Source organism: Enhydra lutris, unplaced genomic scaffold (genome assembly GCF_002288905.1).
Source record: "Enhydra lutris kenyoni isolate GAN:26980312 unplaced genomic scaffold, ASM228890v2 scaffoldscaffold22, whole genome shotgun sequence".
In the NCBI taxonomy this organism is placed as follows: domain Eukaryota; kingdom Metazoa; phylum Chordata; class Mammalia; order Carnivora; family Mustelidae; genus Enhydra; species Enhydra lutris.
The window spans coordinates 42,089,084-42,114,427 of NW_019154106.1; the positions used below are offsets into that span (position 1 = coordinate 42,089,084).

A 25,344-nucleotide genomic window follows, 5' to 3' on the forward strand; every position below is an offset into this window, starting at 1 on the left:
TGATGGGGTTAAAGTCAATTGGGTTCCAGAGAGTGGATTTGTTGCACTTATTGGCATCCTCTTTGCCATGTCCACCTGCCTGGGGCATCATATATACCTTCATGGAAAGGGAAGAAGGTGTTACCTCCACGCTCCCCTGTTTCCACTCTGGGAAAGCCCCACTCTGGATTGGTATGAAAGGCAGAGCGCCTAGACTGGCCAGCTTGGGTGCAAGGAGTGCGAACTTCTGCCTTTCCCTTGAACTTGTGTCCTTCCAGGCACTAATACAAATGAGTGGAACAGGTGATAAAAGTACTAGGCATCTGTGTAATTTATGTCCTTCATTGGGAGAAGCAATAATGTACAGGAGTACGGATCAACAGCACACAAAGCCTTCCTTAGCTTTCATGAGTCACGTGCCTCTACTTCATGAAAGTACCGTTCTTTGCAGCACAAAGTCCCAAACTCCTCATCCCCAGACCGTCGGCACTCAAGGTGAAGCAAAACAGACCACGTAGCCCTGCCTCTGTGTATTCTTCTTTACGTCATTTGATCAAGTCCAGTTTTTCTCATGACACCATCATTGTTGGGGAAGGGAAGTTAGTCCCGAGAGAAATAAATGCAATACAGTTCTGATTGAGATTTTCATTTGTTGTCAAATTCCTACTATGTCCTTGATCTCCCGTACACCTTGGAAGTAGAATGAAAATCATGCCATAGTTCTGCCTCTTTTGTGCCTCTTCAGGTCTTAAAAGGTCTGACCAGCACACTCATTTCTGTGCCTAATAACTCCTTAATGCACTTTTTTTTCTACATCATAGATTCCCTTTCAATCATTAATATCCATTCTACAATCCCCTACATTTTACATCTGATGTTTTATCTCCCTATACAAAGATCCCATTTGTCATTTTCCCATATAATTTTATTTTTCCCTTATATTACTTTATTACTCTATTATAATCTCTATAAGACTATTATACTTTCTTTTAAAATCTCAACTGCCTTGCTACTTTTTCCAAAGGGTGTCATTATTTTTGATTCCTCTATTTCAATGACTGTGGACTGCTTTGGGCTGCGTCTTTTGTTCCACAGTCCTAAATGTTACCCTGTTCTTCCTTCCAGATCTCTACTTCCTGAGTTTCATTGGCTCCTCTAAAGATACAGTCCTGAAATAGGCACCAATTGAACCGATGCCGCAATCCCCAGTACCGCCACTAGAGGCCACTCTAAACCACCCTCAGGTAGGAGCTCAGCGATGGGGATTTCTACCTCTAGTCAGTCAGCCCTGGAAGCCAAGAGTCTTCAATGTCAGTTAAGCCCATGAATGTGGCCCCCCACACCCTCCTGAGTGACCTAAAAGCTGCGTTTAGGGTCATTTCTTTGACTTTCAGTAAAGATGTGAACAGGGATTCTCTGCCCCACAAAGATCCTGAAATACAACTGCACATTCCCTGATAACTACATTCAGAACCACAATGTACCTTACCCATGACTAACACCTGGCCTGAGACTCCCCACAGCCTTGTCAACCTCTGTCCTGAATGAGGTGCCCGTGCACAGATCCAATTAGGAATAGCATCACCCACCTTGGTTCAGTTACAGAAAATGAGGAAATGATTAAACACGCCAACCAACAGAACTGTCCCCTAAGAACAGACAAGAACAGTATAGAGTGAGCCTATCCTCTAGACGGAAGGATCCAGCTTATCTTTCACACCCCAACCCCACCCTGGATCTTCCTTGGAAGTATGGATCAAAAATCCAAGCTCTACTCTTCACTAGCCATGAGAATGAATAACTCAAAGAATAACTCAGAGATATTAAGTTAAAAGTGCAGCTGCATATTTATTCTTTTTTTTTTTTTTAGATTTTATTTATTTTTTTTAAGATTTTTTTTTTTTTTATTTGACCGACGGAGATCACAAGTAGGCAGAGAAGCAGGCAGAGAGAGAGGAGGAAGCAGGCTCCCTGCTGAGCAGAGAGCCCAATGCGGGGCTCCATCCCAGGACCCTGGGATCATGACCTGAGCAGAAGGCAGAGGCTTTAACCCACTGAGCCACCCAGGCGCCCCATACATTTATTCTTCTATTAGCATGAATAGGTGGATCTCATTAAATTAAGAAGTAGAATGTGAAAGGAAACAGTTCACAGTCTAGAAATAGTAAGTGTAACTTTGGAGGGAGGGGTATAATTGACATACAGTAGATCAGTTTCAGGTGTATAACATGATCCAGTAGTTGTATATATTCCAAAATATCACCACGATAAATCTAGTTAACATCTGTCACTATACATAGTTATAAAAATATTTTCTTCTCAAAAGTTTTTCGAAACTTTTAAAAGATTTACTCTTTAAAAAGTAACTAAAAAAGTAATTTGAAAGTAACTTTCAAATATGCATTACAGTACTATTAACTATAGGCACCATGGTGTACGTTACATCCCCACAATTTATGACCAAAAGTTTGCACCTTTTGACCACCTTCACCAATTTCATCCACCCCACTCCATTCCTGGCACCCACCCTTGTGCTCTCTGTTATCTGTGAGCTTGGGTTTTTGTTTTTGTTTTGATCTCGCCATATGTGAGATCATATGGTATTTGTCTTTCTCTGTCTGACTTATTTAATTTAGTATTATACCTTCAAGTTCCATCTGTATTGGTCCAAATGACAAGGTTTCATTCTTTTTTTATGGATGAATAAAACTTCATTTTATATATATATATGTATATATATATATATACATATATATATATATCTCACATTTTCTTTATCCATTCATCCATCAGTAACACTTGTTTCCATATCTCGGTTATTGTAAATAATGCTTCGGTGAACATAGGGGAGTATATATCTTTTAGAGTTAGTGTTTTCACTTTTTTCAGGTAAATACCCAAAAGTCGAATTACTGGATCACATGGTAGTTCTATTTTTAATTTCTTGAGGAACTTCCATTCTGTTTTCCATAGTAGCTACCAGCAATTTACATTCCAGTCAATATAGTGCACTAGGGCTCCTTTTTCTCCACATCCTTGCCAACACCTATTGTTTCCTGTCTTTTTGATACAAGCCATTCTAACAGGTGTGAAGTAGTAGCTAATTGTGGTTTTGATTTCCCTGATGAGTGGTGATATTGAGCACCTTTTCATGTGTCTGTTGGCTGTCTGTATGTCTTCTTTGGAAAGCACTGCTTTCTTTTTCTTGGATAAGCTGATTGGCAGGAGGCCACCAAGAAAGCAGCTTGAATAGTCTGTTCTTGAGCAAGTTACCTAAGGCATTGGGAAAAGTAATTTCGGTTACAGATGCATTCACTGAGAAACCTTGTTGTTACTGCTGTTTCTGTGTAAGAATTTCCAATGTTCTTCCAGTGGTTCCGCCATCGGAATAAGCCACAAATACATCATAATGAAAGCACCTCATTATAGTTCTTTAGTCCTTCTTGTGTCAATTTGAGTGTTCTGAGAACAAGCTTTCAAGACGGAGAATAAGGGATATCTTCGGCGTAGCACCTGTAAAAGATAAAGGAGAAAGGGCACCTGAGTATGCAGGCAAAGCCTTTAGACCACGATACAGGTGTAATATCTGTAAAGGGAGGAAAAAGGAAGGACTGGGTAGCAAGAGCCCCAGACTCCAGTGTAAGTCTGAGAAAGTCTCAGGGGAGCTACAAAGACACCTGCATTTCTCAGCTCTTTTCTGGGGCTGTCCAGGGAAAGCATGGCCTCGGCTCTAATACTGAGGCAGGTCCCTGACAGGCCACAGCTAGAGCATGCTGGCTGGGTATGCTCCAGAGCAGGCTCTCTCTCTAAAGGGTCTCAGCAGCACTTTTCCAGAGCAACCATACTTTCTAGTCAAAACTCAACTGCCTGAGGAACTGTATCAGTTAGATTTTGCTGTGTAAAACCCAGCCTAAAACACAGTGTGGCTTTGAAAAAGAAAAAAAAATGTATTTCTCATGCACTGTGAGTTGGCTCTGTTGAGTGGGAGTTGTGGGCCATCATGTGATCTAGACTGGCCTCTCCAGCACAACTAGTGCTGGTGTCACTCGGCCCCCCAACAGACAGAACTTGGATGCATTCTCCTCTTATTAATATCAGAAGCACCAAAGAAAGCAAGTGGAAACACACAAGTTCTCTTGAGACCTAGATTTAGAACTGGTGCTCTTTCACATTGGCCTCATTCTGCGAACCAAAGCAAGCCACAGGGTTGAGCCCCAAGTTCAGGGGCAGCCCATCACTGGAGGACACTACAAAATTACCTAGCAAAGGACATGGGTGTGAGTAAGGGTGAAGGCTTAGAGCCAAGACTGCAAACCACCACAGAATCCAGGCTAATCACAACGGCTTGAGTCTCTTTTTCAAAAAATATCACTGCCAAATGTGAGGTTATCATGACAGCCGCTGGATTATCAGAAGCCAGAGGAAGGCAAGAAATAGAACATTCACAAGTATCGCAAGAACATTTGAAAAACACTTTTATCTAGTTGTCTCATTGCCCTAGGTCCCATCAGAAGAATAAATCCCATGAATCGGTTGAACTTTTAAATAAACAAATAGCCTTTTTTCTTAATTAACCGATTATTGTCCTTTCCCTAAGGCATTTATAATGAGGTGTATTAGCTACTGCACAGGTTCTGCCTTGGCAGGTCAATAAATAACTGAGGGCAGTTTGTTAGGTAGAACAATTTTTTTTTTTAAAGATTTTATTTATTTATTTGACAGACAGAGATCACAAGGAGGCAGAGAGGCAGGCAGAGAGAGAGGGGGAAGCAGGCTCTCCAATGAGCAGAGAGCCCGATGCAGGGCTCGATCCCAGGACCCTGAGATCATGACCTGAGCCGAAGGCAGAGGCTTAACCCACTGAGCCACCCAGGCGCCCCTAGGTGGAACAATTTTAACCAACATGCTTACACTCGTCTCTCAGGCCTCTACAGTTTGAGTTGTTTTGTTTGCTATTTGGAGAATAGTGAGGGATAAACATGTTTGAAAACGTGTTTTAGTTTGGAAACACTTAGGGAGGGTCAGAAATCCCTGGTTAAACCAATGAAATCTGTTGATAAGTTATCCCATTGAGCTATTGACAAAATATGAGCACCTGGCAGAAGGATTTCATACATCTGAGCCACAGTATCTGCATGTGAGAACAGCAGAGCAGCCCATATGTGGTTCAAAAACCTGGTCTGAACCGATAAGGTCAAGTCTGAGACACAGTGAAACAGGTCTATCAGGAGGACACAGAGGGGATTTGTGCTGCATCTTCCCAGAGTCATAAACCACCACATGGAGATCAGAAAAGGAAAAGCCACACACCGGGCACTTGGGTGGCTTAGTCTGTTAAACATCTGCCTTTGGCTTGAGTCAGGATCTCGAGATCCTGGGATTGAGCCCCGCATCAGACTCTCTGCTCAGCAGGGAATCTGCTTCTCCACCTGCTTGTGTTCTCTCTCCAATAAATAAAATCTTTAAAAAACAAAAAGAAAGAAAGAGAAAGCCACCCACCACAAACACTCACCACACTTAGAATACCCCCATATCAATCCTAAGAACTCCTTGACAGCGTCCCCTGCCAATAATCTCTGAACTCCCAAAGCCAACTCCAAAACATAGGGCTAAACTTTACTTTGGAACCACTTACCTGTTTCCAAAAAATAAATAAAATCAGTACAATTACGAAGGTTATTCCAACACAGAGTAAAATGTATTTCAGAGTACAAGCTGTCTTCTCAGATTCTGCAGAGAGAAAGAGGAAAATAACATTAAGGAAAAAACCTGGCCAGAGCCAGAGGCCATACAACCACTGCTAGGCTTTGTGGTTGTATGTCATTTTCCTGGTTCCTGTGACCCTCTGCCACATGTCACCCTCCTTGGCACCCTCCATTCCCATCACACATACCTCACCATCAAACAGCGTGTTCAGCACTTGCCAGAAGATGCTGGAATATCAAACATCACATACCACTCACACATGCCATGCGATGTGTAAAGCTTCCAAACTACTACACCATCTTGCTGCAATACAGTGAATATGCGTGTCCCTCAAAATTCATACACTGCAATCCTAGTGCCCAATGTGATGGTATTAGGAGACAGGGTTGGGGGAGGTGCTTAGGTCAGGAGCGTGGAGCCCTTGTGAATGTATTTAGTGCCCTTATACTAGAGGCCCCAAAGAGATCCCTCATTCCTTCTACCATGTGAGCATACAATAAGAAGTCTGCAGCCCAGAAGAGGGTCCTCACCCAACCATGCTGGCACAATGATCACAAACTTTCAGCCTCCAGAACTGTGAAAGATAAAGTTCTGTTGTTTTTAAGCCACCCAATCTATGGCAAATTGTTACAGCAGTCTGAATGGACTAAAAACATACATATAACCCAGACAAACCCCCTCATACCATACACTCAAAGCATATTTCAATTTCATACTCCCCATGCCCCACACATACTCTTCACATATCTCTTCACACACACACAACCACCCACACACATTCTTAGCCCTTACTTCTAAGAACAATTCCTCTCTCCCTCTAGGACCATCCTGGATACCCAGACTACATCCCCCAGAAGCCTGGTCAGACCCTGCCTTCTTCACCCCTCTTAGCTCCAGGCAGATGCAGTAGACCAGCAGGGTCATACCCACCCAGGACCATACCAATGACCTTGGAAGCCAAGATATGAGCTCCATGGACCTCATCCCACCAGCAGGAGGGATTCTGTAGTGACCTGTAGATCTTGAGCTAAGGATCCCATGTCCCTGGGGAAAGTCCTGGGCATCGGCAGGACCATCCTACTATGGCTCCCCATCTTGGGCACAACCATGGGTTTAGAGACAGAACTATGGATTTAGCCTCTACCAGCCATCAGTTTGCAGTGATCTGGGGCCTGAGCAGAAGACTTGCTGGCAGGGTGGAGTCCCTGGCCCCTGATAGACTGTTATCTTGGATAGGATCCTGTCCCCTCCCTCCTTATTGCTAGCAAGTTTCACACTCCAAGCCATATAGACCACCCAGATGACTTAAATTGCCATGAACTGAGAGTAGCCCTGTTTCCATCTAAGGACTATTGTCACCACTTTCCATCAACCAGACCATCTGCCCTGCCTTAAAGACCTAATCTGTACAGCTGACTCTGGGGCTAAGTTATGCCAGACCAAACTTTCTATCTTTCCCACTGTCTCCTGTCTTCCCCAAGACTGCCTGGGAACAAAAATTTAGGTTATCTGACCTCAAGGTAAAGAGCAGGAGAAATGTTCAGGAGGCTTCTTACCTATCACAGTCAAGGTAAAGTTGAGCCTCTGGGAGGTAGGCAAGGATTTATGCCATATCACACACTGGTAGATGGTCATATTGTCTTCCAGAGAGGGCTTCAGCCTCAAGAAGCTAGTGACATTCTTATTGTCGGTGGTATAATTAGTGAAGACGCCCTCAGAAAGCTCCACATACTGGGGATCCTTCTGGGTCCACTTTTTCCATGTAATGGTAATGTTCAAGGGGTAGAACCCACTTGCCATACACGAAATAAGTTGTTCTTCATTTTCTTTCACCATGGCTTGCTCTGGAAACAAGCTGGGGACTGGGTAAGCTGCCAAGAGAGAGAAGTCATGTTTCAAGGGCAAGTAGGGACTAGTTTATTATCAGCCTAATGCCTGACCCACAGCAAGCAAGCCTTCAGGAAAGGTGAGCATACTGAATGGGATTCTGCTTAGGCTAAATATTCTGGATATGTTGGTTTCACTGTCAGCTGATATGCTGTGGTCCCCTACTCTCACAGCAATTTTATAGAGCAGAGTTTCTTAAGCTACTTTGTATCATACATAGACACCTTTGAGTATCTGCAAAAAGCCCTTGAACACCATTGTGGTAGAGACTACTAACAACCAATTTCCGTTCTTCCATGACATACCCCAGTTAAAGCTACATCTCTCAACCTCCGCATAGCCATGTGAACTTAGGGCCTCGTCATTTAGAGGTAGTCAGAAATGATGATAGCAACTTCCAGGAAGTATCCTTAAATAACAAGGACGCCTTAAAGAAAAGGACTGTGCCCTACTCTCCTCTCCCCCTTCCTCTTTCCTGCAGAATGGCTGGAATAGTGCTTGACGGCTAGAGAAGGAAAAGCCACTTCCAAACGTAAGGTGGCAGCTACCTGTGGAGAATGGCAAAGTAATAAGATAAAAGGATCCTAGGTCCCCTATAGTCACAGAACTGCCATAGCTACCTTGGGTTAGCTACACTTTGTAAAAGACAATAAACTACCTTTTTGAAAAGCCATTGTTGCCTTCTGTTTTCCCTTCTGAAATGTAAAGACTCTGAAAGCCATAACAAGAGAAGAGCTGAGCTGAACAAATGATAAACCAACAAGTTTTCTTAGCTCTATGAGAGAATGAAGGTGACGGGGCACCCCAAAAACTAGAGACAGGCAGACTGAGAGAATCACAGCCAAGATTGTGTCACCTTGAGCAGATGCCAGAGCCATAAACCAGTAGAGGCACTTAAGCAGCGACTCTCACCAACTGCTAAAGGATGAGGATGGACTGATTGCTGTGGGCCCAGTCTCACGGGGATCACCACACTTTCATGCGCTTTACTGCCAGGAAACCCACACTGGTTCTCACAGTGAAGATTCAAGAAAAATCCCCTCCTATTTTCAGGGGAGAGGAAAAGTAACTAAAAATATACCCAGTGCATTAACCACATAAAGGATGCTCAAGAGAAAAGACTTTGCCAGAGCCTTCTAAGACCTGGGTAAAGGATGATCAGCCAACTCGAGCCTGCTCTAGCCTTCCGGTGTCACCTACAAAAGCTTCTGAAGGTCACAGCCTAGGGGCTCGGAGCTCAAATTCAAGATTGAGATTTAATGGTAAGATTGACTGCTTCCCCTCTGCAACCCATTGTCACCACAGCAACAGGGCTCCGGGTGATATTATTAGATGAAAACTGAGAGGGCTGCAAGGCACACTCTGTTTAAAGAGGGAAACTCTTAAGAAAACAGGTTGCCAGTAATGAGGACCTGCCAGTTCTGATGGGAAATCCTTACAAGGAGCTTCTTAAAAATGTATCTTGTGTGGAAAATGTGTAGATTATAAGAATGCACAGTTTTTGTCCCAGTTTATTTCTGCATTTACTGGATGCATTTATGGAAGGCACATAAGTCTGTGAGAGAAAGCAGAAAGAAATCACAAAAGCAATGAAGAGAGCTCAGATAATGGGGTTTATGCCAGGTACAGACAAAGATCCTGCATATCTCAAAGACCCTGAAGTTTGTAACATCAAGTATCAGCAGTAAATTATATGTTTTATCATCAATAAACATATTTTTTAATTTAAAAAAAAAAGAGGGGGAGACAAAAAGAAAAGAAGCAAAGAACAAGTACACCAAGTAGAATGGTACATACTAATCCTGATAGGTCCCCCCAAAAATGGGTCCGTGATTAAAGGAGTGAGACTGATATAAAGCGAAGGTCAAGCAAAGCTTTACTCCGCGCCAAGCATCAAGAATCAGACCAAATGTTCGGGCCACACCTCTTACAAGAAAGGGCGAACTTTCTCTGTTTCACAGACTAGCTTTTAAGGGCAAAGGCCATGCGGTTGGGCCTGGCCACGCACAGGTGGCCAATGAAATTGTAATACACAGAGAAAGGTGCACAGTGATGCTAGGTGACCAATTGAATTACAATTTACCCTAGAGTAGACATTTGACCTAGCCAATCACCTTGGTTAGAATTGGCGCTCAAAAGTCTCCCAAAGGGCGGGGCCCATACTCCTTGGTAGCTAGGGAGACAGTATGCAACCCCCCCCCACTGATCAGCCCCCCACCTGGCCTGACCCACCCTTGTATCTGGGCTTTGTTACCTGGGGCTGGTTTCTGGGACTTGTTTTTAAGTAAGTCCCCTGGGGGAAGGGGAGCAGGGACAGTTTAAGGGTTAAACAACAAGGTTATTGTTTAACCTGGATGGAAGCCTCTGGTTAAATAGGTCCTTACAATCCAACTGTATGATGAGGGAACAGAAAGCAAGCTGAGGACAAAGCAGAAGCTGACACCCCACAATCCTCCCCTCATGGGGTATGTGTCACATTCCTCAGGCACTCCTGGCTGTCCTAAAGCTAAGGGAAAGAAAAACAAAATAGAAATCACAATACTGCAAGACATGAGTCTCCTGCAGTTTACAAATGTCTTGTGGTCTACAAGAGCAAAACATTTCCTTTTTTTTTTTTAATGTTTTATTTATTTATTTGAGAGACAGTGAGAGAGAAAGCACAGAGGCAGACGAACAGGGAGAAGCAGACCTCTCCTGAGCAGAGAGCCCCATGCTAGGCTCCGTCCCAGGACCTTGAGATCAGGACCTGAGTCAAAGGCAGATGCTTAACTGACTGAGCCACCCAAGCTCCCTGAGAACAAAGCATTTCTATCAATAACCTAGCTTCCAGAAGGAAATGTAGATACAACTAAATGTCCTTATAATCTGCAGCCCATTGAGAGATACCTGAAGTGGGCAGAGTATAATGTTCCTCTGGCAAATTCCCAACTATCTTCATGTTAAGGAGTGCTAGAAGGAGAACCATCTTAACTTGACAATGGCAAGGCCTCTGGTATCCTGTGAATTTTCTTTAACATATGAAAGATCTTTCTTGAAACCTCCCTTTTTCCTTACCTCCCCCAACCCATGGTTTATAATCAGCTGCTACTCACAATCCTGAGGCAGTAGCTCTTTCTGCCCACAGGTACTGTCCCCATGCTTTAATAAACCACCATTTTACACCAAAGACGCCTCAAGAATTCTTTCTGGGTCACTGGCTCCAGACCTCAACCCATCAAACCTCATCTATATTCCAAAACCACATCATATATACCTAATCACTTTAAATGAATGGTCTAAACACATCAAGACAGAGACAGGGGAGGGGGGTGCTGTCGCAGGAACTGGGCACCTGGGTGACTCAGTCAGTTGAGCGGCTGCCTTCCTGCTCAGGTCATGATCCCAGGGTCCAGGGATCAAACCCCAAATATCTGCTCAGCAGGGCATCTGCTTCTCCGTTTCCCTCTGCCCCTCCCCTCCCCTCCACTTGGCTCTCTCTCTCTCTCTCTCATTCACTCAAATAAATAAAATCTTAAAAAAAAAAAAAGAAAAAAAAAGAATGTCAAAATACATGAGGCAAAACCTGAAAGAACTACAAGGAGAAACAGACAAATCCATAATTATAGTTGGAGATTTTGAGACTCATCTTTTGTCAACAGAAAGACCAGCAGGCAGAAGAGCAGTAAGAAAATAGTGGAAAGGAACATTACCACCAATCACCTGGATCAAATTATCAACAGGATACTCTACCCAACAGCAGTATATACATTCTTCCCAAGCTCACATGGAACATTCACCAAGATGAAGTGCCTTCTAGCTCATAGAACACATTTTTAACGTTTTTAAAGAATAGGAATCAGGCAGGATATGTTCTCAGACCACAATAGAGTTAAACTAGACATCGATAAGCAAAAGGATGGCTGGAAAAATTCCAAATTTCTTGGAGAATAAATCACGTCTGGTCTAAATAATATATGGGTCAAAGAAAAAGTCTCAAGAGAAATTTTAAAATATTTTGAACTAAATGAAGTTAAAATGAGAATACCACTCATGAAAATTTGTGGATGCAACAAGAGAAATAGAGGAAATGTATAGCATTGAATATAAATTTTATTAAAGAGGAAAGATATAACGTCAACTATCTTAATTAATAAGTTTCCACCTTCAGAAGCTAGATGAGGAAGAGCCATTTAAGATTAAAACAAGCCGAAGAAATGAAATAACAAAAATTAGAGCAGAAATCAGTGAAGTTGAACCAATGGAGAAAATAAATGAAACCAAAAACTGGTGCTTTGAAATGATTACTAAAATTGATAAGCTTCTGGGTAAATTAAGGAAAAAAGAGAGAAGACAAAAATTACTAATATCATAAATGAAAGAGGCATCACTACTGATACTATGAAAAAAAGAATAACAAAGAAATCGTATGAGGAACATTGAACTCACATATTTGATAACTTAAATATAATGGATCAATTCCTTGAAAGACACAAATTACCGAGATTCACACAAGAAAAAATAGGTAAGTTGATGGGCGCCTAGGTGGCTCACTCAGATGGTGAAGTGTCTGCCTTCAGCTCAGGGAGCGATCCCGGGGTTCCGGGATCCACTTCCGTATTGAGCTCCCTGCTCAGCAGGGATCTTGCTTCTCCCTCTGCCTCTGCCCGTTTCTCTATCATGAATAAATCAATAAAGAAAGAAAAAATAGATGATTTTTTTTTTAAATACTTGACTTGGAGCTGCCAGAATTGACAATTTATATTCTTTTTTTTTTTTTAAGATTTTATTTATTTATTTGACAGATCACAAGTAGGCAGAGAGGCAGGCAGAGAGAGAGGAGGAAGCAGGCCCCCTGCTGAGCAGAGAGCCCGATGTGGGGCTCGATCCCAGGACCCTGAGATCATGACCTGAGCGGATGACAGAGGCTTAACCCACTGCATCTATTAAAGAAACTGAATCAATAATTAATAACCTTTAAAAAAAGAAAGCATCAGGCCCAGATGGTTCCAATGGTGAATTCTATCATTTAAGTTAATTATGATACCAATTTTTTACAATTTCATCTAGCAACTAGAAGCAGATGGAACACAGCCCAACTCATTCTATGACCCCAGTAATACACTAATACCAAAATCAGATATAAAGGTATTACAAAAAAGGAAAACTACAGACCAATATCTCTCATTACACTGAATGCAAAAATCCTCAACAAAATATTAGCAAATTGAATCTAACAATGTATAAAAATAATTATACACAACAACTGAAAGGGGCTTAATCCAGGTATTCGAGACTGGTTCATCATTCAGAAGTCCATTAATATAATCCATGACATCAACGGACTACAGAAGAAAAGTTATATGAGCATACCAATTACGTGGAAAAAGCAACTGGCAAAATCCAACACGCACTCATGTTAAAAACTCTCAGCAAAATAGGTATAAGGGGAATTTTCTCAACTTGAAAAAGAGCATCTACAGAAAACCTACAGCTAACATTGTACTTAATGGTGAGAAACTAAAGACAGGACCAAAGCAAGGATATCTCCTCTAACCAAGACTATTCAGTATCATGTGGAAATCCTAGCTAGTAAAATAGGACAAGAAAAGGAAATAAAATATACACAGGTTAAGAAGGAAAAATGAAACTGTCTTTGTTCTTGGACACATGATTTATATAGAAAACTCCCAAAGACTTGACCAAAAAAAAAAATTTAAACACTATAACTAGTAAGTGATTACAACAGGCTACAAGGACACAAGGATAATATATAAAAGTCAATTGCTTTCTAATATACCAGCAATAAATAATTAGAACTTCAAATTAAAAACCCAATACTATTTACATTAGTGCCCCCACTCCCCCACAAAAAAGGAAATACTTACGTTTAAATCTAACAAAATAGGCACAGAATCTATACGAAGAAAGCTACAAAACTCCAGTTAATGAAATCAAAGATCTAAATAAATGAAGAGATCGTCTCTGTTCATGGATAAGAAGAATCAGTATTGTTAAGATGTCAATTCTTCCCACCTTGACCTACAGATTCAACGAAATCATAAGCCCAGAAAGTGTTTTGTGGATATTGACGAACTAACTCAAGTTTATGTACACAGGCAAAAAAGGCCTAGAACAGCTAACGCAATAGTTAAAAACAACAAAATTGGAGGACTGAGGCAACCTGACTTAAGGACTTACTATAAAGCTACAATGTCAAGACAATGTGGTAAAAGACAAATAGACCAATGGAACAGAATAGAGAGCCCAGAAACTGACCCACACAAATGTATTCAACTGATCTTTGACAAAGGAGCAAAGGCAATTCATTGCAGATAAGGCAATTTTCAACAAATATGCTGGACAATTGGACATCCATATACATAAAGTTTGAACACAGCATCTAGACATACAACTTACACTTTTCACAAAAACTGACTCAAAATAGATCATAGACCTAAACATGATGAACTTTTATTTATTTATTTATTTATTTATTTATGTTTTTATTTTAAATAGGTTCCATATCCAGCATGGAGCCCAACATGGGGCTTGAACTCTGAGATCAAGACCTGAGAGGAGATGGAGATTAAGAATCAGATGCTAAACTGACTGAGACACCCAGCTGCCCCTCATGATGAGCTTTTAGATACAATGCCAAAATCAGGCTCCATGACAGAAAAAATTGGTGAGTTGGACTTTATTGAAATTTAGAACTTCTGCTCTGCAAAATACACTGTTAAGAAAATGAAAACACAGGCCATAGACTGGGAAGAAATATTTGCAAAACTCATATCTGATAAATAACTTGTATCTAAAACATACAGAGGACTCAAAAAAATAAGATAAAATATACATTAGACTCTGAAAACTCAACAACAAGAAAACAAAGAACCCAACTGAAAAATGGACAAATGATCTAAACAAATTATCTTTCAAAAGAAGACACACAGATAACAAAAAAAAGCAAATGGAAAGATCCTCAACAGCCTATGTCACTAGGGAATTGCAAATCAAAACAACAGATGAGATATCACTACACACCTCTTAGAATGGTTAAAATATAGGGGCACCTGGGTGGCTCAGTGGTTTAAGCCTCTGCCTTCGCTCAGGTCATGATTTCAGGGTCCTGGGATGGAGCCCTGCATCGGGCTCTCTGCTCGGTGGGGAGCCTGCTTCCCCCTCTCTCTCTGCTTGCCTCTCTGCCTACTTGTGATCTCTCTCTCTCTGTCATATAAATAAATAAAAATCTTAAAAAAAAAAAAAAAAGGGGGCGCCTGGGTGGCTCAGTTGGTTGAGCAACTTCCTTCAGCTCAGGTCATAATCCTGGAGTCCCGGAATTGAGTCCCATATCAGGCTCCCTGCTCAGCAGGGAGTCTGCTTCTCCCCCGTTCATACTCTCTCTCTCTCATATGAATAAATAAAATCTTTAAAAAAAAAATGGCTAAAATATAAAAAATTAACAATACCAAATGTTGACAAGGATACAGAACTACGGAACTTTCCTTCATTGCTGGTAGGAATGCAAAATGATATAGTCACTCTGGAAGAACTGGCAGCTTCTTACAAGTTATACACAGTCTTAACATATGATCCAGCAATCACACTCCTAGGTATTTACCCAATTAAGAGGAAAAATAATGTCCACACAAAACCTACACCTGAATGTTTATGGCAGCTTTATTCCATACTGCTAAAAATTGGAAGCAATCAAGATGTTTCTCCATAGGTGAATGGATAAACGAACTAGGTATATCTATACAATGGAATGTTACTCAGTGATGTAGTAACACTGATGTTACAACAGTGATGCAGACTTTTTTGGTGGCTGTCAAGCCACCAAAAAAAAAGAGACACAGAGGTATCTTTTTGTTTAAGGTTTATTTATTTAATTTGAGAAAGAGAGAGAGAGAGAACATTCGAGTGGAGGGTAGGGGCAGAGGGAGAGGGGGAGAGAGAATCTCAAGCAGAATCCTTGTTGAATGTAGGGACTGATGCAGGGCTCAGTCTCAGGACCCTGAGATTATGACCTGAGCTGAAATCAAGAGTCAGACACTTAACTAACTGAGCTACCCAGTTACTCAGGGACACAAAGGGACCTTAAATGTCTATTACTAAGTGAAGGAAGCCAGTCTGAAAAGGCTACATATTGGATGATTCCAATTCCAATTATATCACATTCTAGAAAAAGCAAAACTATGGAGCATCTTGTAGTGCCAGAAAGTAAGGAAGTGCCTAAAGCAAAACAAAACCCCACAATGATAAGGGTGTGTCAAAAAGACACAGAGTCAACTGAGAATACTCCCAATGGCCAAAGCTGGAAGAATTTGAGCAACAAAATAAATAGTGTTAAATTATAACCCAACGTATAAAGTTATTATCCTGAGTCCATCCTGAATTTAAATAAATGATCAAATAGATTAATAAGTGGGGGAGAGAAGACAAATATCTTGTGCAGAAGAATTCCAAATAAATTATGTAGCTACTCTATTCTAAAGGGCTAGAGTAGAGTGGGCTGCACAGAGTGACTTCCTTTCAAAGAGTATAGCAGGACAAGGAAGGGGAGAAGAGCACCTTTATGGTAGAGAAACCAGGCAAATACTACTTAAGCTAAATGATTTAAGGTCAACACCAAGAATCATAAATCGTTCAATTAGATGGGATGGGATGAAAATGGCACTTTACCTCTATGATCTTCCTCTTCCAAAACCATAACTCCTGTGAATTATAAGAATAACAGCAGAGAAATGCCAATAGAGTGACATCCGATGATATACCTGACCACTACTCCTCAGAAGGTCAACATTGTCAAAAACAAGAAAAGTCTGAGAAATTGTCAGTCAAGAGGAGCCTAAGGACACATGAAAACTAAATGCAATGTAGTATTCTGGATGGGATTTTTGGAATAGAAAAAGGACACTAGATTAAAAACTAAGGAAATCTGAATAAATTATGAACTGTAATTAATAATAATTATCAATACTGGTTCATTATTTATAACAAATATACCATACTAATGCAAGATGTTAATAATAAGGGAAGTTAGGGCAGAAATGGGAGTAATATGAAAAATCTGTACTGTCTTTATAATTTTTCTGTAAATCTAAAACTATTCTGGGATGCCTGGGTGGTTCAGTCAGTTAAGCGTCTGCCTTTGGATCAGGTCATGATCCCAATGTTCTGGAACTGAGTCCCGCATTGGGCTCCTTGCTCAGTGGGGAGCCTGCTTCTCCCTCTGCCTGCCACTCCCCTTGCTTGTGCTCTGTCTCTCTGACAAATAAATAAATAAAATTTTAAAAAGAAAAAATAAATAAAACTATTCTTAAAATCTAAAGTCTGTTAATTTTTTTTTAAAGATTTATTTATTTGGGGCTCCTGGGTGGCTCAGTGGGTTGGGCCGCTGCCTTTGGCTCGGGTCATGATCTCAGGTTCCTGGGATCGAGTCCCACGTCGGGCTCTCTGCTCGGCGGGGATCCTGCTTCCCTCTCTCTCTCTCTCTGCCTGCCTCTCTGTCTACTTGTGATCTCTCTCTGTCAAATAAATAAATAAAAATCTTTAAAAAAATAAAATAAAAAAAAAGATTTATTTATTTGACAGACAGAGATCACAAGTAGGCAGAGAGGCAGGCAGGGGTGGGGGTGGGGGAAGCCGGTTCCCTGCTGAGCAGTGAGCCCGATTCGGGGCTCCATCCCAGGACCCTGGGATTGTGACCTGAGCCGAGGCAGAGACTTAACCCACTGAGCCATCCAGGTGCCCCTAAAGTCTGTTAATTTTTTAAAAATACTTTTATTTTGGGGTGCCTGTGTGGCTCATTTGGTTAAGCATCCCACTCCTGATTTCAGCTCAGGTCACGATCTCAAGAGTCGTGAGTTCAAGCCCCATGTCAGGCTCCACATTAAGCAGGGAGTCTGCTTGAGACTCTCTCTCTCCCTCTCCCTCTGCCCCTCCTCCCACCCCATGCACACATGTGTTTTCTCTCAAATAAATAAATAAATCTAACAAAATAAAATACTTTTATCTTAAGCTTTCTGTCAACTGCAGAGGAAATTAATCCCAATTTAACACCCCCATCACCCACATTAATATGTATAAAATATTAAAAGTCCTAAGTACAATATTGGGGGGCTCATAGACACTGTCTCTTTTTTATAGGCTGAATGTGGCTTCTTAAAATTCATATACTGAACTCCTAACCGCTGTCCCTCAGAATGTGACTAAATTTGGAAATAGGGTCTTTTTTAAGGTAATTAAGGTTAAAATGGGGACATTAGCTTGGGCCTTAATCTAATAGGACTGGTCTCCTTATAAGAAGAGTAGGACACACGTGCACAGAGGAAAGAATATGTGAAGACACGGGGAGAAGATGCCTATCTACAAGCCAAGCAAAAAGGCCTCGGGGGAGAAAACAACCCTACTGATACCCTGATCTCAGACTGCTAGACTGCAGAATTGTGAGAAAATAAATTTCTGTTATTTAAGCCACCCAGTGGCTTAATTTTGTTACAGCAACTCTAGCACATGAATATGCCCCTCAAAGCTCATCTACATATTATCAGACCCATCATAATAAAGTAAAGCTCAAAGGGGTGTTCGAAGGATAGTGTTGCTGTTGCTGCAAGTCTTCACTGGGTACGGACCTCACAACAGTACCCAACTGGGCATTGTATTTGTAATGTATTTATTCATACATTACTTAATGGAATCCTAAGTTCTGAGACAGGTATGATTTATCAACCCATTTTGTACACGGGAAAATTCAGACCCCAAAATGTTAAATGGCTGGCCCAATCACCCAGTACGGAAGTAGCAAAGCTAAAACAGGATTCAGACCTATGGAACCAAACTCCAGCATCTCTCTCCTTTCCCAGCTACCTTTCAGAGACACCTCTTCAGTGAACACACACTGTCCATACACTAAGTGAATTATAATTAATATAGCTATCATTCACTGGGCACTTACAATGGGCCAAGCGCTATGCTCTGCTACCTGCATTTTTCATAGACTCTTCCCCACAATAAATCTCCTAGGTAGGTATTATTACATTTGTTCAGAAGGAGGTTCTACATGAATAAGAACTTGCCCAGAGTTGTCCAGCTGTCCATGGAATCCCAGGACTCAAACCCATGTCTGTCTGACTCACTGGTCCATGCTCCAAGCCTCTGCTCCGTTTGGCCCACAGATCCACCTCAAGCCTCAGCACCATGGCAACCTCAGGGCCCTGCCTCCAGGCACTCACCCACAATCTCCAGCTGGGTGGTTCCCACTGCTTTGTTAGGGGTCATCACCACCTCACATCTGTACTCTCCTGCTTCCTCCAGCTGGATGTCTGGCAGCCGCAGGGAGGCATCCCCTCTTTCCAGCTTCGATAGAGACACAGAGGCTCCAGGTCGCATTGTCATTTGGTTGCCTCCAAAATACTGAAACACTGTAACTTCTGTTGTTGACATATGATGCTTCCTCAACCAGGTGACACCCATAAGCGTGAGGTTCAGGGGGCGGTCACTCTGGACTTCGCAGACAATAGTGACATTGTCATTCAAGAACACTGTCTGAGTCTTCTTTGCCATTTCCACTTGCAGAAAACCTGTCACAATAAGAGAATTTGGTTATGGGGGACCTTTGAAAAAACATAGGTGTGGTACTCTCAAACGTAATTGGAAACAAATTCCTTCTTTTGTGGGGGAGGGGGTGTCTCAGAGAGGCTCCTTAGTTCATAGCCCCACATTAATCTACATAAGATCCTTCAACTTTATTCCTCTTTTTTCAAGTTTGTTTTCATTATTCTGTATCCCTTACAATTTCATAGGAATTTTAGAATTATTAGTTTATCAATTTCTACAAAAAAGTCTACTGAGATTCTAATAGGAAGCGCACTGAATCTTTAAATCAATTTGGGGAGTACTGTCATCTTAACAGTGTTGTCTTCTAATCCATGAATCTGTTTTTAGGATACTGTATGGACTGAATGTTTGTGTCTCTCCAAAATTCCTATGTTGAGGCCTAATATCCAGTGCAACATTTGGAGATAGAGCCTTTGGGAGGTAATTAGATCATGAGGGTCAAGCCCTCATGAATGGGATTAGTGTCCTTTTTAGAGACATGATAGATCTCTTTCTCAGCACCAGAGGACACAGTAAGAAGGTATTCCTCCAGAAGCCAGAAAAGAGGCCCCTCTCCAGGAACCAATCAGTCAGCACCTAGATCTTGAACTTCCCAGCCTCCAGAACTGTGAGAAATAAATCTCTGTTGTTTAAGCCACTCAGTCTAAGGTTTTTGTTAGGGTCACCTGAAAAGATTTAAGACAGGATGTTTTTCCATTTCACTTATTTAGATCCTCTTAAATTATCTTCAACCTCGAATATTCTCACTGTCCTGATTTTGTAATAATCAGAGCAAGCTAAGCATTTGCTATATTAACATCATGCATGTGTCCCCAGACTTAGTTCTTTCCCTAGGCCTGCTTTTATCAAAGCTGGTGACAGACTGAGTCTGATTAATGATGTATCTTGTGGAAATGTCTGTGACTCTGGGTATCTGATCATCTTTGAGAAATGACAGCAAAGTTAGTGTAGTAATTTTAAAGACAGCCATTGCTAATTTGATGATTACCAGTTGCCATTAAATGAACTATAAAACTAAAAAAAAAAAAAAGCTTTATAGTTTTCAGAGTAAAAATGTTATGCTTCTTTTGTTAAACTTATACCTAAGTATTTTATTCTTTCTGATGTCCTCATAAATAGAATTGTTTTCTAATTTTATTTCTGGATTGATCATTACAAGTGTATAGAAATACTATTTATTCTTTTTTATTTCCATCTCCTCCCCACCCCAACAGGCAACCATTCCAAGATGTTTAATCCTTCATGTTTTTGTTCTCTTTACAACTGCCTTGTTTTGTGGGACATCTGGGTGGCTCAGGTCATGACCCCAGCCAGGATCCTGAGATGAGTCCCAGACCAGTCTCCTTGGTCAGTGGGGGGCCTGCTTCTCCCTCTGCCTCCCACTTGCCCTGCTTGTGCTCTCTCTCTCTGACAAATAAATAAAATCTTTAAAAAATTTTATTTATTTGACAGAGAGAGAGTGGGAGAGAGAGTGTGTGAGCACAAGTAGGGGGAACAGCAGGCAGAGGGAGAAGCAGGCTCCCCGTGGAGCAAGGAGCCCACCACAGAGCTCGATCCCAGGACCCCGGGATCATGACCTGAGTGGAAGGCAGGCGCTTACCCGACTGACCCACCCAGGTGCCCCTAAAATCTTAAAAAAAAAAAAAAAAGACTCCTTCAATAGGGTCTTTCTTTAAAAAAACAACAACAAAAAAACTGCCTTGTTTTGTTTCTCAAACTTATGAAAATAGTATGAAGTTAGATGTTAATGCTTCTCCTCTTGGCACTGTTTCAAACCCTCTCTCATTGATATGTGTACAGTTAGTCCATTGGTTGAGGTTAGTGACCAGCTCTTCATATGCGAATCCACCTTTGGCTCATCCATAGCCCTAGTGATGGACATGCCAGGGTCTCCTAAATGCCACATCCCCACCCATCCAGCCACCACCACTTGGCACAGCCCCGCCCATTGATATCAAATGATATCTTACGGTTTTAACTTCTATTCTATGACTAGTAGTGAGTTTAAACATCTCTTCATATGCCCTTCTGCCTTTGGTTTCCTGTTCGATAATTAAACCTCCATCATTACCCCCCCACCCCCCACCACCAAAAAGTACAAGAGGATGTTTGAATGTCACCACGAGGGTGAAACACTCCCTCACACTCTCGGCGAAGGCTCCCTTCAGTAAAGTGCTATACTCCCTTCATTCGGTAAAGTGAAATATACCCTCAGGAGCACCCGGGAAGTACTTCCCTTACTTCCACTCCTCCCCACCCACCCACCCACCCTTACCTAGTTTTTCTTCTCCGTGCCAGCCCCCAAAGTGACAAAAGAGCGGCTGTGAAAAGTACAGAGAATTCTGGGCTCCGAATCAGAGGAGGCACCCAGTCTCAGGCTCTACAGGTGCCCCCTCGGTGCCCAGCAGCCATCACTAAAAATTGAATGAGTAAAGGGCGGCCGCGGCCTTCAGGTGGGACCCCCGCTGCAGCGGCCCGGGAGAAGAGCGCAGCCTTCACCCCTCCCCCGCCACCATCCGTTCCTCCGGCGCCGCGGGCTTACCTGCGCTGGGTGGCCAGAGCGACAGGACCAGAAGGAGGGACGCTGGCCCGAGTAGGAGCAGCCGCAAGGGCGCCATGTCCACCGCCCGCGGGCCCGGGCGAGCGACAGTCGGTGGGGAGATCCAGGGCGTTCACCTGAGGGGTGAAGCGGACTTCCGGGCCTGCGTGTCCCCCGTGGTAGTCGGAGAAGTGAGTCGGGATGAGTCCCGTTCACACCAGGACACCCGGCCGCACCCCTGCGCTTTAAGCGCCGGGAGCGCCGGCAGACGCTGGAAGGACGGGGCGACTGGGAGGTGGGGCGATGGGATTGGTTGTGGGGGAGCGTCGGGGGCTGGCAAAAGTGGAGCTCCGCGCAGGCCTTGGGGCCTTGGGCCCAGGTCACTTTGTAAACTGAGGCCGGGAGCTGTCAGCAGTTTACGTCCAGGCGGCGCTCCAGCCAAGCGCGGCGAAGGATGGCGGTCATTGCTGGTGAACGGAACGCGGGAGGGCGCCGCGGAGGGGGTCTCTGCTCTCAGGGTACAGCACGTGACTCAATCAGCTGAACTTCCCATTCTTGATTTTGGCTTAGGTCACGATCTCAGGGTGGTGAGATTAGCCTCCCAAGGTTCCCTGCTGAGCGGGGAGTCTGAGATTCTCAGACTCCCTCTGCCCTTCCCCTCATCCTGAGCGGACGCCATGCTCTCTGGGAAAAAAAAAAAAAAAAAAAAAAAAAAAAATATATATATATATATATATATATATATGCATATATGCATATATAGGTAGATAGACAGAAGCCTGGGTGGCTCAGTTGGTTAAATGTCTGCCTTTGGCTCAGGTCTTGATCCTGGGGTCAAGGATAGAGTCCCATATCGGGCTCCCTGCTCAGTAGGGAGCCTGCTTCTCCCTCTTCCTGCTTCTCCCCCTGCCTGCCCCTCCCCTGCTTGTGCTTTCTCTCTGACAAATACATAAAATCTTTAAAAAACAAGACAAAAACACACAAAAAAGTCTATGTGTGTGTGTGTATGTGTGCATATATATATGTATGTACATATATATGTATATATCTTTAAGGATATATGGAGACACACACATATATATATATCTTTAAAATAAATTTACATTCGGAATGTTAAAATAAAATCACATTCTGTACCCCCAGAACACTTTAGTCAAACATCAAAAAGCAGCCCTTGGGGCGCCTGGGTGGCTCAGTGGTTTGAGCCGCTGCCTTCGACTCAGGTCGTGATCTCAGGGTCCTGGGATCGAGTCCCGCATCGGGCTCTCTGCTCGGCGGGGAGCCTGCTTCCCTCCCTCTCTCTGTCTGCCTCTCTGTCTACTTGTGATCTCTCTCTGTCAAATAAATAAATAAAATCTTTAAAAAAAAAAAAAAAAAGCAGCCCTTAATTTCCCTTATGAACCAAAATGTGGCTTCTGACCTCCTTCAGCAAAACCTAAAATGTTCACTCAGTAATCATTATGTTTTACCATCTCCAGAACAGCTTTTAAATGAGTTTTAACTACAAAGTTCAGAACACAAGTGGCAGTGCATACTATTATAATAAATGCATACACCTCTTGCCCCAGCATCTTGCATTCCAGGACTCTCATTGATCCTACTTAATTTTTTCCTTGCCTCATTAAAGACAATATATGTAATCTATAGAAAATCACAGACCTGGACTCAAGACCCAAGTTCCAGCTAGGCCACCAATGACTGTGGGACAGTGGGTGAGTTACCTCAGTTTCCACTTCTCTAAAATGGAGATGGTAAAGTCTTCCCTGCAGGGCTGTTTTAAGAATTACAGGATCAGGCAGGGTGTGAATGAAGACTTCGCGGTACTGTCAGTAACCAAGCAAATGTTTACACTCTCATATACCTGCAGAACAGCATGCAGAGGGGAAAGAGCATAGAACTGGGAGGTGGGCAGGCCACCCACACGGATACCAACTTGCTGAGGGATCTTCAGAAGGTCACAGTTTCTAAGCCAGAGTTTTAACAAGGGATCTACAAGGTTAGGTCCAGCTATAGAATTCTATAATCCAACTGCTACCTCTTGGAGGGAGTCAACCTGAGGAGAAGTCCTCTCCTGGTATTACTACATCATTAACTTCCCCCAAAGGAAGTTAATTGGTGAATCTCCATATTTGCCCAGTAAACCACTCTGCAAGCCACTAGGATTTCCACTTCTATGCTACAACTGGAAGCAGGGGTTGGGTACTCAGAAATGCTAGAAAAGGAATTCCTTCTTTGGTACATGATCTCTAAGGCCCTCAGATTGTACAACTCTATAACTGTGTTTTGCAAACAACCCATTCTTTCAACATTGCCAAGTTTGTCTTTTTCCCCCAGAAAATTACACAAAATATCACATTATTTTTTCTGATTTTACTTTTAGCATAATTAAAAACAAAGCTATGCAAATGATGACTAGAATAATATTTTCTGACAAATATTGCACCGGGAGAATTTTTACAATGTAACATCAAAAAACAAATACAACAAATTTGTATAAAGTCTCTGTGTCTTCCTGATCAAATTAAAATCCAGTTATTTATTTGTAGGTTTTTTTTTTTTGAGTGACCCAATTTTCTGAAGAGACCAAAAAGAATTAAGTCTAAATACACTTCAGATTAATAAAATTTCTGTCCAAACTTTAAAATTAACAGAACACTTTTGGCCACATATTTAGAAAAGGTTACATTTTTAATTCAATGTTTAAATTGAAAAAAATTCCACAATCCCCCAAATTTAGCAATAAAATAGGATGTATACACCATCATTATTCAACGTTTTTTAAAACATAAAAAATATTGATAAAATACGGATTTTGCAGCACTGGTTTCCTTCATGGAAATGAAAGGCAAAATTCTTTTCACTTTTTAATTCCAGGACACAGTTTTTTTCAGAAGAGACAGAATAACTAATGGTTCCTTCCACACCTATTTTAGGCATAAGCTTTCATATAAATGTACACATATTGCTCCTGAAATATGATCTTTCAATTAGAGGCATAAAAATTGGTACACAGACATTTTGAAAATTGCAAGGGCTTATTATAACCTTCATGTGTGCTAACACATCCTGGACTAACAGCTTCAAAGAAAGAAACACCTTTACTGAAAAGGGGCTCCTTCCTCCACCTCTGCTAAAGTACTGGGCCCTCCAGAGCTCTTCCATTCTCAGGCCCTGAAACTAGATGGAAAGGTGTAAACAGAGCTATCTGGAAGTCACCAGAGCCATCCCAAAAGAATGAAACAGTTGCTCTGGGCATTAACTGGCTGAAAATTACCCTTAAAATAAAATTCTTAGCCTCTACTGTATTTCACATAAATCTTTTATAAATTAATCCTGTTTCAATAAAGTCACCTCTACATCTACATTAGTGGTAATACAACAGACTCCCTTGGAGAAAAGATGAATAGTTTGGGATTGTGAGAGAAGGGTAGAATTCATTAGAAAGGCCTGATAATATACCCCAAAAGCTGATGGCAGTGGTGCTAATAACTTTCTATATCACTCAAAGCTTTCTCCATTGACTCAGGAGATGCATTAGAAACACAGCTGCGGGAAAGTCAGTACAAGAATGGAAAATGGGAGAGTTCATAGAGAGAAAAGAACTTAATCAAAGCTCAGATCAGCGCAGCTGGGGG

The 25,344-nt window shown here is 42.0% G+C and overlaps 1 protein-coding gene and 1 pseudogene across 1 annotated transcript; one reads left to right on the plus strand and one right to left on the minus strand.

Moving 5' to 3' along the window:
• Window positions 1-3,148: 3,148 nt before the first annotated feature.
• On the minus strand, window positions 3,149-21,788 carry LOC111150072 (natural killer cell cytotoxicity receptor 3 ligand 1). Its single transcript, XM_022507412.1, has 5 exons — window positions 21,713-21,788; window positions 18,786-19,133; window positions 7,242-7,556; window positions 5,615-5,709; window positions 3,149-3,492 (listed from the first exon to the last, which is right to left on the minus strand). Exons 1-5 carry the CDS (start codon window positions 21,786-21,788, stop codon window positions 3,403-3,405), a joined length of 924 nt encoding a protein of 307 aa, XP_022363120.1. The 3' UTR covers window positions 3,149-3,402.
• Window positions 7,617-9,260, plus strand: LOC111149462 (annotated as a pseudogene).
• Window positions 21,789-25,344: the final 3,556 nt, after the last annotated feature.

Coding starts and splice junctions, on each gene's coding strand:
- LOC111150072 (XM_022507412.1), bottom strand. CDS start 21,788: ATGGCGCCCTTGCGGCTGCTCCTACTCGGGCCAGCGTCCCTCCTTCTG. Junction 5,710..7,241: donor CTTTACCTTGACTGTGATAG/GTAAGAAGCCTC, acceptor TTCTCTCTGCAG/AATCTGAGAAGACAGCTTGT. Junction 3,493..5,614: donor TATTTATTTTTTGGAAACAG/GTAAGTGGTTCC, acceptor TATCTTTTACAG/GTGCTACGCCGAAGATATCC.